The 18319-nt window shown below is 45.1% G+C and overlaps 1 protein-coding gene and 1 non-coding gene across 2 annotated transcripts in view; one reads left to right on the top strand and one right to left on the bottom strand.

The window, feature by feature from the left end:
* Nucleotides 1–1608: 1608 nt before the first annotated feature.
* Nucleotides 1609–1715, bottom strand: LOC127183837 (U6 spliceosomal RNA). Its single transcript, XR_007830085.1, has one exon. It is a non-coding gene; the product is annotated as a U6 spliceosomal RNA (small nuclear RNA).
* Nucleotides 1716–3881: 2166 nt separating this feature from the next.
* Nucleotides 3882–18319, top strand: part of Rab21 (RAB21, member RAS oncogene family) — a 30748-nt gene continuing 16310 nt past the window's right edge. The window contains exon 1 of the mRNA XM_051172741.1: nt 3882–4038. Coding sequence (XP_051028698.1) covers nt 3889–4038 — 150 coding nt within the window. The 5' untranslated portion in view covers nt 3882–3888. The remainder of the gene's footprint in view (nt 4039–18319) is intronic.

Genomic DNA, 18319 nt, shown 5'->3' with positions numbered 1-18319 from the left:
GCTAAGGCAATCTGAAAAGGGTTTTGCCCTGTCCCTGGTAAATTTTATTGAGCTGCTGGTGTCCTCTGGTGGTCAGTGCTCGCACTTGCAGCTTAATTGTTTTTACTGGTGAGATGCAACAGTAAGCCAGGAGAAGCCTCCAAGAAGATTCAAATAGACTAGAATCTGTAGGTTCCTGAGTTGCCCAGGAAGGGATGATGCAGACAGGTGCCTGATTCTGATTGGAAGAAGAAAACAGGGGGCTGGAGAGATGGCCCCGAGGTTAAGGGGCCTGAGTTCAATTTCCAGCAACCACATGGTGGCTCACAGCCATCTATAATTTGATCTGATGCCCTCTCTTGTCCTGCAGCCATACGTACAGGCAGAACGCTGTGTACATCATCATCACAACAAAAATAATAAATAATAACAAAATAAATATTTTTTTTAAAAAAGAAGAAAGGATGTGTAATTCTGGTTGACATTAAACGAGACATCCACCTTATTCTAATTCCTTACCTGTTGCCTCCCACACTGGAGGATGGACTCAGGAAGGAAGGAACACAGTCTTGCAGTCAACACAGGTTGCTGAGTAACTGCACAAATGAAGGAAAATATTGATTCCTGTGGAGTTCATATTCGTCCACAGCCATTACTGTCTATTTTTAATCACTCTTACCAGGTGCTTCCAATAGAGAACAATTTGAGAAAGTTGCATCTGCCAAAACCCCATAAGTACAAAAGGATTTCTGAAATTTTATGTCCAAAACATGGCGTCTTTTATAGCCTGAGCCTTCCTTCGTTTGCTTCACTTAGTTCATACAAATAAAGCATTACACCGCAGAGCTCAGGGATGCAAATATTTGATAGACATGGTACTAGCCCCGTGTGTTAGTTAGGGTTTCTATTGTTGTGACAAAACACCATGACCAAAAAGCAAGTTGGGGAGGAAAGGATTTATTCAGCTTGTACTTCCAGATCATAGTCTATCATTGGAGGAAGTCGGGACAGAAACTCAAACAGGGCAGGAGCCTGGAGGCAGGAGCCATGGAGGGGTGCTGCTTACTGGTTTGCTTGCCCTGGCTGGTTCAGCTTGCTTTTTTCTAAAAACCAGGGCCACCAGCTCAGGGGTGGCCCTCCCCCATGAATTAAGAAAACGCTGCTGGGGCTGGAGAGATGGCTCAGCGGTTAAGAGCACTATCTACTCTTCAAGAGGTCCTGAGTTCAATTCCCAGCAACCACATGGTGGCTCACAACTATCTATAATGAGATCTGGTGCCCTCGTCTGGTATGCAGGCAGAACACTGTATATGTAATAAATAAATAAATCTTTTTTTTTTTTTTTTTTTTTTTTTTTTTTATTAATTTATTCTTGTTACATCTCAATGTTTATCCCATCCCTTGTATCCTCCCATTCCTCCCCCCCCCCCATTTTCCCATTATTCCCCTCCCCTATGACTGTTCCTGAGGGGGATTACGTCCCCCTATATATTCTCATAGGGTATCAAGTCTCTTCTTGGCTACTTGCTGTCCTTCCTCTGAGTGCCACCAGGTCTCCCCCTCCAGGGGACATGGTCAAATGTGAGGCACCAGAGTATGTGAGAAAGTCGTATCACACTCTCCACTCAAAAAAATATGGAACGCTTCACGAATTTGCGTGTCATCCTTGCGCAGGGGCCATGCTAATCTTCTCTGTATCGTTCCAATTTTAGTATATGTGCTGCCGAAGCGAGCACAATAAATAAATCTTATTTAAAAAAAGAAAAAAAGAAAATGCTGCATCTTAAGTCAGCATCTTCTCCATTGAGGTCTCCTCCTTTCTGGGGACTCTAGCTTGTGCGTCAAGCTGACCTAAGACTGTAGCCAGCAGAAGGAGTAAGGTAGATAATGTGATCTCAGGTACATTTATGAAAATATTTGTAAGACAATCTTATAGATGATTGATCCTAGATAGATATAAGTAATTTCATCCTGCAATTTTCTTACTACAGCAAGGGTAGTTTTGTAAAAGGACCTGATAGCATTCTGTTAATGATTAAAGGCCATTTTTGAATTGACCCCTTGATTCCTTCTAAGTATCATCATAACTTCCTTTCTTCTTCTTCTTCTTTTTCTTCTTCTTCTTCTTCTTCTCATTATTATCAAAACAGGCCTTGCTATGTAGCTCCAACTAGCTTCGAACTCAGAATGCAAAACAGGTGGCCTTGATCTTAAAAGTGATGTTCCTTTGATTTTTTTTTTGTCTGAATTTTTGTCACACTTCAATTGCTCAATGTTGTGCGCTTCTTCCTACTTCATGCCTTTCTTCTTGGCCTAAGATACCCTTAACAAAAGGCAGCTTTTTCCAGGAAAGCTTTTCTGGTATGCTAACTCGACATACCAAACATGTTTGCCAAATATTCTGAACCACTTCAAGTTAAAAGTATTCGTGTGTAATTGCCCATGTCTTACTTCCTTGGTTAAAAATGTAAGCTGAGAACAGAGACATTTTATCTAATACAATACAGAGAATGATCAGTAGTGGACGTAGTCACACATTGGCTGACTTGTTTGTTTCTTGTTTTGTTTTTTGAGACAGGGTTTCCCTGTGTAGCCTTGGCTGTCCTGGACTTGCTTTGTAGATCAGGCTGGCCTGGAACTCACAGTGATCCACCTGCCTCTGCCTTCCCAGTGCTGGGATTAAAGGCGAGTGCCACCATGCCGCGGGGCGCACCTTTTCTTTTTTTTAAGTTGAAATGTAAAATAAGTCTGATGAAATAAAAGTATATCTTAAATGGCACCAAATTACAAAATTTCAGAAATACCAAGTGGCTTTCTTGGGAAGTTGTATCTCAGGAAATAAAGTGGAGGCATCAAATAAACCAGACCCATCATAGAAGACAGAAATCCCGGGGAAGCAGGGCTTAATGATTTAAGAAACGCTATTCGCTATTCGCCGGGCGTGGTGGCGCACGCCTTTAATCCCAGCACTCGGGAGGCAGAGGCAGGAGGATGGCTGTGAGTTTGAGGCCAGCCTGGTCTACAAAGTGAGTCCAGGATGGCCAAGGCTACACAGAGAAACCCTGTCTCGAAAAACCAAAAAAAAAAAAAGAAAGAAAGAAAGAAAGAAAGAAACACTATTTATTCTTAGCCTGGCTTTTAAGGTTGGAAGGGAGCTAGGTTAAGTCTTCTGCAATCCTTGGCCTTAAACCTACAGCCTAATAGGAATTCCACCCGAGTGTGGCAATCGCTGATAAAGCACCCCATTGTTGGGAAATATCTTAGTGAGGAAGTGAGTAGGAGGGATGGAAGGAGGTGGGAAGGTCTGGGTGGTCGGGGATGCCTTTCCGGTTTAAGCTGAGACGTGGAAAAAAGGGAAGACCTGGCCGTGTGGACAAATTGCAAAGTACAATTGCCCAGATTTGAGATCCCCATAAAGAGACTCAAGGGCACCTTGGCCGGGCTGGCCGAGCGATGACCCCTGGTGTGTGAAGGCTGTCTCCTTGGTGAACACTCCTCGGGCAAGGTATTCTATCCCACTCGAGCGGCGTCGGCTTCCACAAACATCACCCTAGGCTTCCTGGAGCACCCAGCCCATCTCTGCGCACACAGGAACAGGCCCAGGCTCGGCCGGCCGCCGGCCCCGCCCCCCGCCCGCCCCGGGCACGTGACGCGGAGTGTGACGTAGGAGGAAGGAGACGCCATTAGAGGGAGGAGAGGCTGCTCTCTCTTGGCCTCGGGTTCCTGACGTGGTGGTGGCCGGGGCCCTTCATTTCTGGGACTTTCTCGGCCCTCTCAGGCCTCGCCCGAGGACGCGGTGGGCACCGGGCTCGGCGGAGAGTGAAGAGCCGGGCCCGGGAGGAGCGGGCGCGGCGGCGGCGGTGCAGGGCTCGGCGCGGCGCTGGGCTCGGGCGGCCGGGCAGCGGCGGGATGGCTGCGGCCGGCGGCGGGGCGGCGGCGGGGGGCCGAGCCTACTCCTTCAAGGTGGTGCTCCTCGGGGAAGGCTGCGTGGGGAAGACGTCGCTGGTACTGCGCTACTGCGAGAACAAGTTCAACGACAAGCACATCACCACCCTGCAGGTGCAGACCCCGGGGGAGCCGGGCTGGGGACCTGCGCTCGCTGCTCTGCCTCTTGGCCTGTCACCCCTCCTCCCTCCCTCCTCCCCAGTGCCTTTTCCAATCGCCTCGGGGACACGCTGGCTCCGGGCAGCCTGTAGATGTCAAGACTGATTGCGGGAAGGAGAAGGGTAGGGGGAAGGACTCGGAAAAGTCCCCAGTTCCCGGTAGACGCTGCGCAGGTCCGGGAGTCCCCCTCGGTCTGTGGTCTAGTTTTCCCCTTTGATGCGCTTCCGCTGGGGCACCCCAGGTGTTTGCACTCCTGTGGTCTGGAGTGTCAGCCCGACAACCCCCCCCCCCCCCCCGCCTTTGAGAAGTAGGAACTTAGCTGCGGATTCGAATTTGCGAACGAGGTGGTTTGTAACTTCAGAGTGTCCTGATGACTAAGTGTTGATGCAAGTTCCATTTTGTCCTGTTTTCAAGTAAATGGGAGTGGTAGAACAACCATGGTTGGAGGTTTTTGTTTTTATTTATTTATTTATTTGTTTTGTTTTTTGAAACGACCGCTTGCCGGTTACGCAGTTTCGTTGCAGCCGTCTGGAGTCTTAACGTGCGGGTCACTAATTCTGAGGTTCATCTACCCATGTTGAAACATCATGTTGCAAGTAGGCCTGCGATTGGTCTTCAGACTGAAAAAACCCAGGCACTACTGCTACACGTTTCTTTGCTGTCCTGAAAGGCTGGCTTTCTTCTATGGTTAGGTTGGAAGAGTGTTACAATGTAATTGAAAGTGAAACCAGGCCACTGAAGGAGCTGTGGTCTCCTTGTTCTCCTTTTAAAAAAAAAAAAAAAAATCAGTTTTCAGGTGTTAGAGGAAATGTATCTGTTAGTCTGGAAAGGCTTGTGGACTTGAGCTTGGCTGTGTGGGTTCATATCCTGCGTCCATTTATTGCTATAGCCCCCGTGACTGTGGGTAAATTTCTTAAACCGGTGTATCCCTAGGACTCTACTGCTACTGTAGCCATAATGATTATATCTAGTACACAGGGTTGTCAAGGTAAGTGTGGAAATGCACTTGGGCCTGAAGTGGGGTAAACTCTACTATTACTGCTCCGGCTTGTACAATAGATCTTAATTAGTAATTGTGAAGTGTGCTAGAACACAGACACCACTGGAATGCATAATCTAATGGGTGTGACATTTGATGTTGGGTGCTATTATTAAACTACTGAGTGTAGAGTTTACAAAGATGCTCCGGTTCTGAGTCCATGTTTTATTTTTACTCTTCTGTTTTCAATTCTATATAAAGCATAGCATCTAGAGAAGTGAATGTCAGGTGACGATGCCCAAGTCAATGGTCCAATGAAGCCGATGCTCTTGCCTGACTAGATTTTGAGCAGTTCTGGTGCACTGCCTCTGGAGATTAATAAACAATTCCCTTTACACTTTCCTTTGTTCTACAATGTAAGAGAAAAGAGAAAGTTATGGCAGTTAAAATTAATTTAGCTCTTCAACCTAAAAATTGCGCTTGGGAGTCCTGTGTGGTGGCACATGTCCTTAATCCCAGCACTCAGGAGCCAGAGCAAGCAGAGATATCTGTGAGTTTGAGGCCAACGTGATCCGAACAGCAAGTTCCAGGACAGCCTGCCTCAAACAAACAACAACAAAAATTGTGCTTAGATTATATATTTCTAAGACACTCAGAGCTAAAAGTGATGAAAGATGTTTTGGGTTTTCGAGAGACAGGGTTTCTCTGTGCAGCCTTGGCTGTCCTGGACTCGCTTTGTAGACCTGGCAAGCCTCAAATCCACACCTGCCTCGGTCTCTGCCTCCCAAGTGCTGGCATTTACAGGTGTGCACCACTATACCTGGAGTTATGAAAGATTTTGAACTATGTGAAAGAAGCCACTTTGAACCCCACAGGGAAGGTGAAGTCACTGTGGACCTCAACATCAGTAGCATCCCTGTGGGTTTCTGTATAACTCACTGTAAAGTGTCTGCGTTACGTTACAGAAGGGAAAGTTTTGTTGTATACTAACACATGGAAACAGCGCTTTCTTTCCTTCCTTGTGGGTAGCGGTTCACCTCAGTGCTTTCCACAGTGCTTTCCTCCCAGAGAACGTTCATTTGTATCATCTATGAGACAGCCTTGTGTTGTTTTAACTTCCAAAAGCAGGAGATTGTACGTCAGAAGGTGGTGGAGGAATACCTAACAACCGACTTACCGTCTTAAAGTGCTGTGTATTTAAAGCACCCTTTAAAACACTGTGTTTTCATTAAAAAGTGTATGTCAAACAGTAAAAAATTTCAGGACTGACCAGAACCATAGGTAGTTAGCAGCTCACTGTTCTCAGCCGTTGTTGAGCCACTTTTTTTTTCTTTTCATTTTAAACATCTTACAAGCCACAGATTGGGCCTAAAGCTGAGTGGTAGAGAGCTTGCCAACAAACCAAAGGCACCGGGTTCATTTGGAGGTGGAATGAACTGATACCATTGAAAATAGAAAGCTTACTATGCCTGGAGGTTTCCCAGGTCGTTTTATGTCTAGTGCCAAACGAGTTTTTCTCTTTGTAGAGCCAGAATCTGTTTTAGTCTTTGTTCTGCCCTCTGAAACTTGGATATGTGATTCCTTGAGATAGTTGAGATGGCTTTCAAGACCTCTAGAGTCTTGTCTTAGGTAAACAGCTCCAGTCCTTTAATTGGGTCTCTGGTGGCAGTTAACATCCATTCTCACACTTTTCTGATGATAGCCGGCACTCAGAAGTCATCCTCCTGCCTTTGTTTTCCTTCCTTTCTTTCTGACACGTCTTCTACTGTTGTTAAACAGGTCTAGAACTCATGATCCTCCTGCCTCAGTCTCCAGAGTAGCTGGAATTACAGGTGCCCTCCCTCGTGCTCTGCTGATGTCCTTCTTCTCTTAACGTGGCATGCTTTGAGCTGTAGAAAAGCGGGATTCCAGGCTGGCTTGGACCGAACAGAGAGGTACAGGTGGTCACTTCCCCCTTCTTTTTCTGACACGGAAGCAGAAAAGCTTCCATGAGTTTCTGGGCTACTTGTGACATTGGTTAATACTGGGTTTGCTGCCAACTAAGTATCTTTATCTTAATTGCTTCAAGAAAAGCGTATAGCCTTTATATTCTCTATGACTTTGTAATAAAGCATTATTCTCCAGTGTGCTTTACCTGTTAAAGTTTGCTTTGGTTTGCACTGGTGTTAAAGCCTGCCACTTTTATTTACTGTTTTTTAAAAAGATTTTATTTATTATGTATACAGTGTTCTACCAGCACCTGCATGTAATACGTGCAGGCCAGAAGAGGACACCAGATCTCGTTATGGATGGTTGTGAGCCACTATGTGGTTGCCAGGAATTGAACTCAGGACTTTTGGAAGAGCATCCAGTGCTCTTAACTTCTGAGCCATCTTGCCAGCCCTTATTTTACTATTTTTTAAGGATGGAAAGACTTTAGTCCATAGTTTGGTGAAACAGTCATGGCAGGGGACATGGTGACAGGAACTTGAGGAGGTAGCTGGTCACATTGCATGTACAGCCAGGAAGCAGACACAGATGAATTGTTAATATCCTTTTAAGACTTGATTTAATCCCCCTGCCAAAAAAATTATTTGGGCCCTTTTAGGCCAGGGTTCTGTGCTGGGTTCTACAGAGAGTGAGCTGTAGACCCTACTGCTGGGTTGGCTGGTTTGAAATGTTCTCACTTGAGGATTTGGTAGTATGTTCAGTGGTCTCCTCAGTTAATATTGAAAGTCTTTGAAAAGACAGAGGGAGGGGGCCAAATGCAAAACTCCAGTGCACTCTGGGGCTCCATGGCCAGAGATCAGTTTGTCTTTAGCCCTGCACTGTCTTTGGACTGGGTGCCCCTCCCCCCCCCCCCCCCCCATGATGCCCCTCTTCTTCTTGAGGGGAAACAGTTGCTAATGGAGTTTTCCTTTATGGGCTACTACATACAGTAGTCACAAATCCTTTAGTTTAGTGCAGCTTTGCCAATTATTCCAGCTTTGGTGCTCTCCTAACCCAGTGCATTAGCCTTGCCCATAGGGACTGTCATGGGATGCTTTGTCAGATGCCATCAGATGTAGATAACAAAATACTGTGTGAGAGAGCAGCATCCTGTTCTGTGGGGAAGTCGTATGATGCGGTGGGGAGAAAGCACAGGACTCTGAAGTTAGAGTGAGCTGTAGAGTGGCCGTAGCTGCAAACTGGCCCGCCTGTGAGATGGGAGTGTTTCCTTTACAAGTCTCTTTAACATGGGTTCCAGGGCAGATACCTGTCCTACATGAAGCACAGTGTCTTTTTTGTTTGTTTTAATTATTTTATTAAGTATACAGTGTTTTGCCTGCATGTATGCCCGCATGCCAGAAGAGGCTACTAGATCTCATTATAGCTGGTTGTGAGCCACCATGTGGTTGCTGGGAATTGAACTCAGGACCTTTAGAAGAACAGGCAGTGCTCTTAACCTCTGAGCCATCTCTCCAGCCCCCAGCACAGTGTCTTAAGCACTGTTTGGTTCTGGGGATCAAACCAGGGCTGCAGCACTACTCCCTCCCTCTCCTCCCTCTCTCTACTCTCTACTCCTTTTACTCTTCCTCTCTCTGTCTCTCTCTCCCTCTGGGGTTTTTTCTCCCCATGCTCATTTAATAAACCTCATATAACAACAACAACAACAACAACAGCAATGGCTGCACTAGGCAAGTACTGAGTTATAGCCCCATCTCTGATACATGTTTATTTAAGACATGTTGAATGTTGCTTGCTGTTGAATGGATATCACATACTTAATATGTTTCTTTAATGATAACTCAGACAGGTAATGGGGATGTTGACAAACAAACCCGTATTGTTTCTGAGGAGTCGCTACATCTATAGGGTCTGGGAGGGGAGCTTTAGTGAAGTCTGAGTTCCTGAGTTTGGGTCCTAATACCCTCACAGCACTTGCCTGTAGTCCCAGTGCTGGGGAGCCAGATGTGAGAGAGTTCTGTTGGCTTGCTGGACAGTTCATCTAGCTGAATTAGTAATTTCCAGGCTCAGTGAGAGACCCTGCTTCAAACAGCAAGGTAAACGGACTAAAGAGGTATCAGGTGTTCAAAGCCCCTTCTGGCCAGGCAGAGGATGGGAGCACAGTACCCAGCACTCATGTCAGGTGTCACAAATGCCAGTAACCCCTGATTCAAGGCACCTAACAACTGTTCCAGGCCTCCAGGGCACCTTGACAACCCAACACATACACACATACCTTCAAAAAGGTAGAGGAAGATAAAAGAAGACATCCAAAATTAACCGTCGGTCTCTAGAGCATGCACACACATGCATATCCTGCCCCCAAAATACACAGAACGTGGTGTGTGTGTGTGTGTGTGTGTGTGTGTGTGTGTGTGTGTGTGTGTGTGTAGCTGATTATGGTGACACATTTGGATCTCAGCATTCTAGAGTCTGAGAGGCAGGAAGATAATGAGTTTAAAGCCAGCCTGGGTATAAAATAAGAATCAATCACTGTCTGTCTGTCTGTCTGTCTGTTCCTTTCCCCTCCCCTTCCCTCCTTCCCTCTCTCCTTCCCTCACCTCCCCCCTTTACCACCCCTCTTACACACAGACACAGGTTAGGAATATAGCTCAGTTGGTGTAAACTGATTGCGTTGTTCACACAAGTTCCTGGGTTTCATCCCCACATAAACCAGACATAGTATCTATCACAGGCCTGTAATCCGGCACTGCGGATGGTGGAGATCAGAAGTTCAAGGCCATCCTTGACTACACAGAGAGATTGAGGCTAACCCTGACTGCAGACTGCTTCTCAGCAATAAGAGATTAATCGAAAAATAATATATATTAAAAATTAAAAGTATACCCATTCTAAAATACTGACTGGGATTGACATATCTAGAATTCAAGGATGTTTGCTTGCTTGTTTGTTTGTAATCATGGTTTTTGTCATGTTTTAGTATTGCTGTTTTCAGAGCTTCGCCCTGGGTCCTTAACAGTTGTAGAGCAATTGTATAGCTAAATTCTCTGGAACAGTTGAATTTATGGAGCCTCCTAGCTTTTTTTTTTCCTCGAGACAGGGTTTCTCTGTGTAGCCTTGGCTGTCCTGGACTCACTTTATAGACCAGGCTGGCCTCGAACTCACAGCGATCCGCTTGCCTCCCGAGTGCTGGGATTAAAGGCGTGCGCCACCACGCCCGGCTTTTTGTTTTGTTTTTTGAGACAGCTTCTCTCTGTGTAGCCTTGACTGTCCTGGACTTTGTAGACCTGGGCTTTGTAGACCAGGCTGGCCTTGAACTCACAGTGATCTGCCTGCCTCTGCCTCCTGGAGTGCTCAGATTAAAGGCGTGCGCCACCATGCCGGGCTGATTTGAATCTTTAGTAAACTTGACACAGAGAGGAAAGATACTGGGTGGGAAAGTGAAATTGTTCCTATGGAAAATATTAAGAAAATGCTGTTGACGTTACAGAGTTAAATTCAATAGTGTGTTGGGGTGGTGGTGGTGCATGCACATGTGTGTGGACATGCCTTGTGCCTTTCTGGAGGTCAGAGTACAACTTTCAGGAATCAGTTTTCTCCTTCCACAGTGTGGGTTCTGGGAATCAAGCTCAGGTCATCAGACTTGGCAGCAAGTACCTTTACCTCCTGAGCCATCTTGTCAGCTCAAGAACTGTTATTATTTTGTACCTACTGTGTGTTAAACATTGTACTAGCTGGGAATGTAAAATAAGAAGGCACTGTGCTATCAGCAGCTTCCTCTGCTTTTTGAAGGATTGCGTCATTTCCGCAGTCGTCACCCATTTCCGTGGAGATTACTTTTGTCTCCTGTGTGGTCTTTGTAGCCTCCTGCTGAGCACTTCCCTTTTTTTTTTTTTTTTTTCTTCTTTTCTTTTTTCCCTTTCCCAGTGGTACTGTGTGTGTTCTCATTGAAGGTACTTAGTGAAGATTATGCACCGTAATTTAGGTGACTTTCTATCAGTTTTAACTAATCTATAAAAAGGAGCAATGTATATCATGTGCCCCGATCGGGTTGTAACTGTGGGATTCCATTTGTCTAGTCCTTCAACTTTAGCTTAGGTTCCTGGCTTTCCTGCGGGGAGGGTTTGAAGCAGGACTTCTCTGTGTTACCCTGGCTGTCCTGGACTTAGACCAGGCTGGCCTCGAGCTCACAGAGATTCCTCTGCCTCCCCGAGTGCTGGGGTTACAGGCGTGTGCTACCGTGCCCAGCGAGGCTCCTGGCATTGACTAACAAGGTGATGTTCTTAGATGGGCTGAGCAGAGGCTGATCCTGGCAGCTGAGACAACTGAGGCGTCAGTGGAACTGCTGTGCCACTGTTGTTAAGCCAAGGCTTGTTACTTGTACCTTCCCCTCTTCAGGAACCGTGGCGCTCGGCTTCTGCAGCTTTATGCGGTGTATCCTACGCGCTTGTCTAGGAATCTTGTTTTTCTCTGAGATTGTTTTGAATGTGTGAATTTTTTTAAGTAGCTCTCAATGCCATGTGGCTGTCTTTTAGCCAGTCCATTATAATAACTAACAATATTTAAAGTTATTATCTCCTTACTATTTTACTAGCTACATGAAGGTCATAGAAGATTGGGTATTCATTCATTCATTCATTCATTCATTCATTCATTCGTTCATTAATGACAGTATCTTACCTAGTAACCCATATAGGTCTCTAACTCATGGTTGTCCTGGTTCTGCCTCCTGAGTGCTTTGATTTTTTGTTTGTTTGTTTGTTTTGTTTTGTTTTGTTTTGGAGACAGAGTTTCTCTGTGTAGTTTTGCCTGTCCTGGACTCACTGGGTAGATGAGGCTGGCCTCAAACTCACAATATCCGCCTGCCTCTGCCTCCCAGAGTGCTGGGACTAAAGGCATGCGCCCACACCCAGCGAGTGCTTTGATTATTAATGGTGTGGTCCCATTTTCAGGTTGGTGTTTGTTTCGTTTTTTAATGTAAAAAAAAAAAAGTGGGGCTATAGACCAGGCTCAGCAATTAAGAACCCTGGCTGGCTGGGTGTGGTGGTGTGCACATCTTTAATCCCAGCACTCGGGAGGCAGAGGCTAGCAGATCTCTGTGAGTTCGAGGCCAGCCTGGTCTGCAGAGCGAGTTCCAGGACAGCCAAGGCTACACAGAGAAACTCTGTCTCAAAAAATCAAAACAAACCAAAACAAAACTCTGGCTGTTCTTTGGGGGACTCTGCCTTGGGCCCTAGCACCCACATGATGGCTCACTAACATCTGCGACTCATTCCAGGGGATCCGACACCCTCCTCCTACCTCCAAGGGCCCCAGACACTCCTGTGGAGTGTGTTCATGTGTGCAGGCAAAACACATCGCATAAATGGTTTTCTTCTGTCTCGTGGTCAGACATTCCTACCACGGAAGGTCTCACATTCGTCATTTTCTGCTTTGTGCTTTAATCTGCAGATTAGACATTACCTTTTTTTTTTTTTTTTAACTTGTTTTTAGATTCTTTCTTGCATCTGTTGTTTTGAAGCAGGGTCTTGCTTTGCAGTCCTGCTTCTGTTTTCCTAGCTGCAGGATTATAGCATTTGCCACGATATGCCATTACTTTACATGGAATAACTGACTCCCTATGAAAGTCCACTTGGTACAATTAATTTGCTGTTCGTGATTAGTCCTGGGTTTCTGAGACCTTACAGGTTCTTTCTGTCTGTCTGTCTGTCTTTCTGTCTGTCTGTCTCTGTCTCTCTCTCTAAGAAAAAGAAATGGAGAATGTAAAAATAGTGAAGAACAACGGTCACTTTTCTCATAGTTCCTTTTCTTTTTTTCTTCGAAACAGGGTTTCTCTGTGCAGTCCTGTCTGTCCCAGACTCACTCTGTAGATCAGGCTAGCCTCAGCTCACAGTGATCGCCTGCCTCTGCCTCCCTGGGTGCTGGGATTACAGACGTGAGCTACCATGTCTGACTCTGATAGGTAATTTTTTTTTTTTTTTTTTTTTTGGTTTTTCGAGACAGGGTTTCTCTGTGTAACCTTGGCCATCCTGGACTCACTTTGTAGACCAGGCTGGCCTCGAACTCACAGCGATCCGCCTGCCTCTGCCTCCCGAGTGCTGGGATTAAAGGCGCGCGCCACCATGCCCGGCTGGTAATTTTTATTCTCTTGCTACGGAAGGGTAATTATATAAAGTACGTGTTTGAATTCTGTCCAGTCTTAAGTTTGGGAGTGATAATAGTTTATCCTGAGGTCTACAGCAGTATCATGGATACAAAACAATGTGGTAAGTTCAGCTTATAGCGTAGTCAGCAAATAGAAATGGTCATATTTGTTCTTAATTCAGCACCGTGTTTTCAACGGACGGTTTATGCGTATTGGAGGATAGAAAGAAGCTTGTAGACACAGTAAAGAACGTGAGCATTGGCCAACAAGTTAGGAGAGACGCTCATTTTGTTTGCTCTTGTCATTTACCCCACAGTTCATGGGTTTTTGTTTGTTTGTTGTTTTCTTCATCCACCAGGTTTTGAGTAGTGGTAATAGGCACAGGTAAAAGTAACAACCTGAGCTAATGAGATCGCTAATTTTTGATACCGCTAAAGTTTGGAAGATGAAATAGTTGAGATTAGAAGACACATGGGATACAGAGGAAGAGGGTGGAGAACATGCCATCGCTTTGCTCTTTGCTACGTTTTTCTACTCTCAGAAGATTTAGGGAGGTGAGTTGGTGTCCAGGAACACTTACTGTCCAAGTGGAGACTTGCCAGGATGACACGCCTGTGTGGTTTTGGCTAGACAGCTTTGTGCAATGGGACAGGCGTTATGGAGTCAGGCAGGATCCCACCCACTGCTGCACCCATCCTAATTGTCTGTCCTTGGCCAAGTCACTATTTCTATAAATCTTAAATTTATAACTGTAAAATAGGGCTCATTACCCACCTCACAGGCATGCTGCAAGCACGGAGCTTGACACAGTCTATAAGCCCCATCCTCAGGCCTAGAATCTTGTGAATTACTACTGTTGGGTACTCCACTCCTGTTCCTGTGGGTGGTGCTCGGGGTGTCTTGAGGAGCTGGCGGTGAGGCACAACCCCCTGGGAATGTTACACTTGTTCCCAGCATGAGCAGGATTCTTAACTCCATGACTGTGTCCTCTCACCTTTGCTACCATGTAACAGATTTAAGAAATAGGTGCCCCAGGATTTTACAACTATAAAGGACGTTTAACTGATCTGGCCCAATTAAGCATATAGTTTTATAGACCTGTCAAGACTTTGGTTATTTGCTGCTATTTTGATGTCACATTAAACCTACAATTGTATTTTTAAAACAGTGTTTGCTCTTAAGTAATACTTATAAAATATTGAAAGTTTAAAATGTGGTAAATTGAAATGAGTTATAGTACAGAAAGAACCGTTGCACAAATGGGGCCTAACTGGAAAGGAAAAGATGACTGGTAGCATGCTTTACAAGTAGGTCCCATATTTGAATTGTGATAATTTAGTCCATGGGTCAGCCAGGTGACTTGGCAGCTAAAGGCACTTATTACACAAGCCTGGCAACCCAAGGAAAGGTAGGAGGCCTTTGTCTCAGTACCATGTAAAGATACTCAGGCCATGGTATGCATGCCCATATATTGTGTACACACAGTAAAAGTACATGTAAAGTTTGGTTTATAATGAAACCTTTAGGAGCACACTTCTTACATAAACTCTGTTGTATCTTCTCCAATTTTCCTGGAGGTGTTTATCTACACTACTGCCTGACTGTTGAGAGTGGACGTTCTCTGCCTCCCTCCAGCCCCATACTAGAGCAGTGTTGGCTTGATGTCAGTCTAGCAAGTTTGAAGTCTTGCGGTTGTAATCTGTTCTTAGACTACCTGGACTATAGATCTTGCTTTGGAACTTGTGTGACTTAGGGTACAACACTCCCCTTGAGTCGCAATTTCCATGCCTAAAATATTTGGGTAGTAATTATTTCTGACTTACAGGGTGTTCTGAGAATTAAATGTTAATATTTGGAAAGCTTATTAAGTATTATCTATTTATTTTAGTCTAGAAAGACTGAATGAAACAAACGTAATCTAGCTAGTAAACTTCTTATATCCTGAGAAGATAAGTTATGGTGCAAGACATCATATTTTATTCCTTACAAGTGTGGAATAGAGAAATGCAGTTATTACATGTGAGGAATGTAGGGAGGCACAGGGAAGATAACTTTGCACTCAGGGCGAGGTCAGGTGATACGAGAAACCAGCGGACTTGCTGTGAGGCCAGGGTATCATAGAACCCTCAGAAAATGTGAACTCAAGACCTGCAAAGGTTTTCTGGGAGGAATATTGGCTGGCAGGGAGGAAGATAATTCTAAGGTTGTAAACCTTAGAGCTAGCTAGGCACAGTGGTGTGAGCCTGTAGTCACAGCCTCTGGGGATTCTAAGGCAGAAGGAAGAGATAATCAGTGCCAACCTGTGCAGTATAGTAAGACCTTGTCTTTAAACATGAGCACACATGCACACACTGGGCTGGGAGCTTGGAGATTCAGCTTTGGTGACTTGAAGAATGTGGTCAAAATCTTGAAGTTGGAAAGCCAAGTTTGCAGGGAAGATCAGTTAACTTAGTTTTAGATATTTGAAAAAGAATCTCAGAATTTGGCTAGGATTCAGAGATTGCATTTCTTCTTCAAGGCATTGACATTTAAACCATATTGGGAAAGATTGAATTCAGGTAAATTGTATAGATATAAGGAGCCAAGCCGAGTTTCAAATTAAAAATCACTTTCTTAGGCTGGGCGTGGTGGTGCACACCTTTATTCATTCATTCATTTATTTATTTATGGTTTTTCGAGACAGGGTTTCTCTGTGTAGCCTTGGCTGTCCTAGACTCACAGAGATCCACCTGCCTCTGCCTCCGCCTCTCGAGTGCTGGGATTAAAGGCATGTGCCCCCATGCCCTACCGTCCTTTTCAATATGATCTGTTTCACTTAAGCCATACTCAGTAATATAGCTTGGCCCCTAGAGGCAGCTATTCCTATGTTTATCACACCTCTGCCCTTTATCCTCTCTGTGGGCACCTCAGCCAGGCTGTTCTTGGTTCTGATTTTCCTCTGTGTGCCACAGCACACTTGGAATCCACATTTCTTCTCCTTGCCAGAAACTAGCCACACTACTGTTTTGCCTTCTTTGCATTTTCCTTCGTGGATGCACTTGCCTGTGACTGCTTTGCCACAGCTCTGAGCTGGGCGCCCGACCTTTATGAAAGCATACCAACCGATTCTGGACTCTGGTGTATTTCCTGTGTGATAAGTTGCTTTGTTTGAGATCGGCTCTCACTCTGTAACCCGGACTAACTTTGGATTTATCCTCCTGCCTCAGTCTCCCCAAGAACAACGATCACAGGCATGTGCTCCCACACTCTGTTCAATTTGATTAGTTCCTGAGTCTGTGCTCTGTCATCCTTGCCTTAGCTCTACTTGGTTTGGTCTTTAACTCTGTAGGAGTTCTGTTTTCTAGTCTGCTCCTGTCCCTAGTCCGACCTCCAGTCCCACAGTCATTCTCTCACAAGGCAAACGTGTTCCCCGTGCTTAACCGTGTCACACCCTCAGTCTTCTTTCTTACAGTGCTGCTTAGGGTGAGCAGATGTTCCCCTAGAGAAGGAGCTGCTCACACTCAGGAGTGAGAGAAGGCAAATGATTTAGTGGAATAGTTGTGTAAGTGCCCCTGGCCAGCCTTTTGATAGAGTTGTGTGTTCATGCATTTTATGAATATTCAGAAAGCAGTTTGTAATATTTGACAGATACCTGACCTGTGTGTGTGAGGGGGGGGGATATCTGGTATTTTTGGAACAGGTTTTATTTAATTTATTTATTTTTATTGGATTTTAAAGACAGGTTTCTTCTGCCTCTGCCTCCTGAGTGCTGGAACCAGTGGATCAGGTTTTATTAAGGCCTAGAAGAGGGTTAGAATGTGATTCATTTGGCAGAGTGCATGTCTGGCTTGCTTGAAGCCCAAGGTTTGATAATTAGCACTGTATAAGCCAGGGTGATTGTTGCATACATGTAATGTCAGCACATAGGCGATTGAGGCCGGAGGATCAGGAGTAGTTGAAGGTCGTCCTTGTCTACATGGTGAGTTTAAGGCCATCCTGGAATACTAGAGGCCCTGTCTTAGAAGAAAATAAAGTTCATGCTCATGGGATCTTTTTTTTTTTTTTAAACTTACTAAGATTTATTTATTTTATGTGTGTGGGTGTTCTCCTCACATGTACATCTGTGTTTCACGTGCATGCCTGGTGCACATGGAGATCAGAAGAGGCCACTGGCGCCTCAGAATGGGAGTCATAGGTGGTTGTGGCTTCTGGGAATTGGACCCTACACCTCCATCAGAGCAAAGTGCTCTTAGCCACCAAGCCATCTCTCCAGCCCCTTCATAGGACTTTTTTGGTTTTTCGAGACAGGGTTTCTCTGTGTAGTTTTGGTTGTCCTGAACTCGTTTTTGTAGACCAGGCTGGCCTTGAACTCAAAGATCCACCTGCCTCTGTCTCTGCCTCCCAAGTGCTGGGAGTACATGTGGGTCTTGGGGATTGAACTCAGGGTGTCAGGCTTAATGGTAAACACTATTATTTGCTGAGCCACGATCTAGGATCTTTTGATTTAGCCTTAGCTTACTTATGCAGTCTCACTTTGGCATTAACTGTGCCAACTGGAGTTCTCCTGGGCGTGGTGTGGTTTAGGCTTCAGTGGCTTTGTTTATGGTTAGGAAAAACTCTAGCTACTCCTAATGGAGGGATCACTCCTTACCTTCCTCCTGATGGAGGGATCGCTCCTTACCTTCCTCCTAATGGAGGGATCGCTCCTTACCTTCCTCCTAATGGAGGGATCGCTCCTTACCTTCCTCCCGAAGCTGCCTTTTACCTCATCCAGGCAAGGACTGAACTTGCTTTCTCAGCACTCCCCTTTTAGGTGTACTTGACAAGATCCTCAGTGTAACAAAAAACTGTGTTCTCTTTACTCATGTAGACTATAGCTGTAGACTGTAAGTTCCCGTTGAAAGCTTGGGGCCATGTCCTTTGTTTTCTGTGACAGAGTTACATGTTAAACAAGTGAATTACAGGCAATGTTGGGTATCTCAGGAGTCTTCGAGATATTCCTCTTCATCAGTAAATAAGGAAGATTGTATTAAATTAAATGCTCTAGGGAAATTTTTGTTCCATTTTTAGAAAGGGAAAAAGGAATTAGAAAAAGCAAGCACTATTATCTTGGTGTGTTTTATTATTTTTCAAAATGTATGTGCATGTCTGGGTATGGTAGCACATGCATGCCTTAAGTTCCAGCATTTGGGAGGCAGAGGCAGGAG

Source organism: Acomys russatus, chromosome 31 (genome assembly GCF_903995435.1).
Source record: "Acomys russatus chromosome 31, mAcoRus1.1, whole genome shotgun sequence".
NCBI classification, from domain to species: Eukaryota; Metazoa; Chordata; class Mammalia; order Rodentia; family Muridae; genus Acomys; species Acomys russatus.
This window is presented reverse-complemented; position numbering and strand designations above follow the sequence as displayed.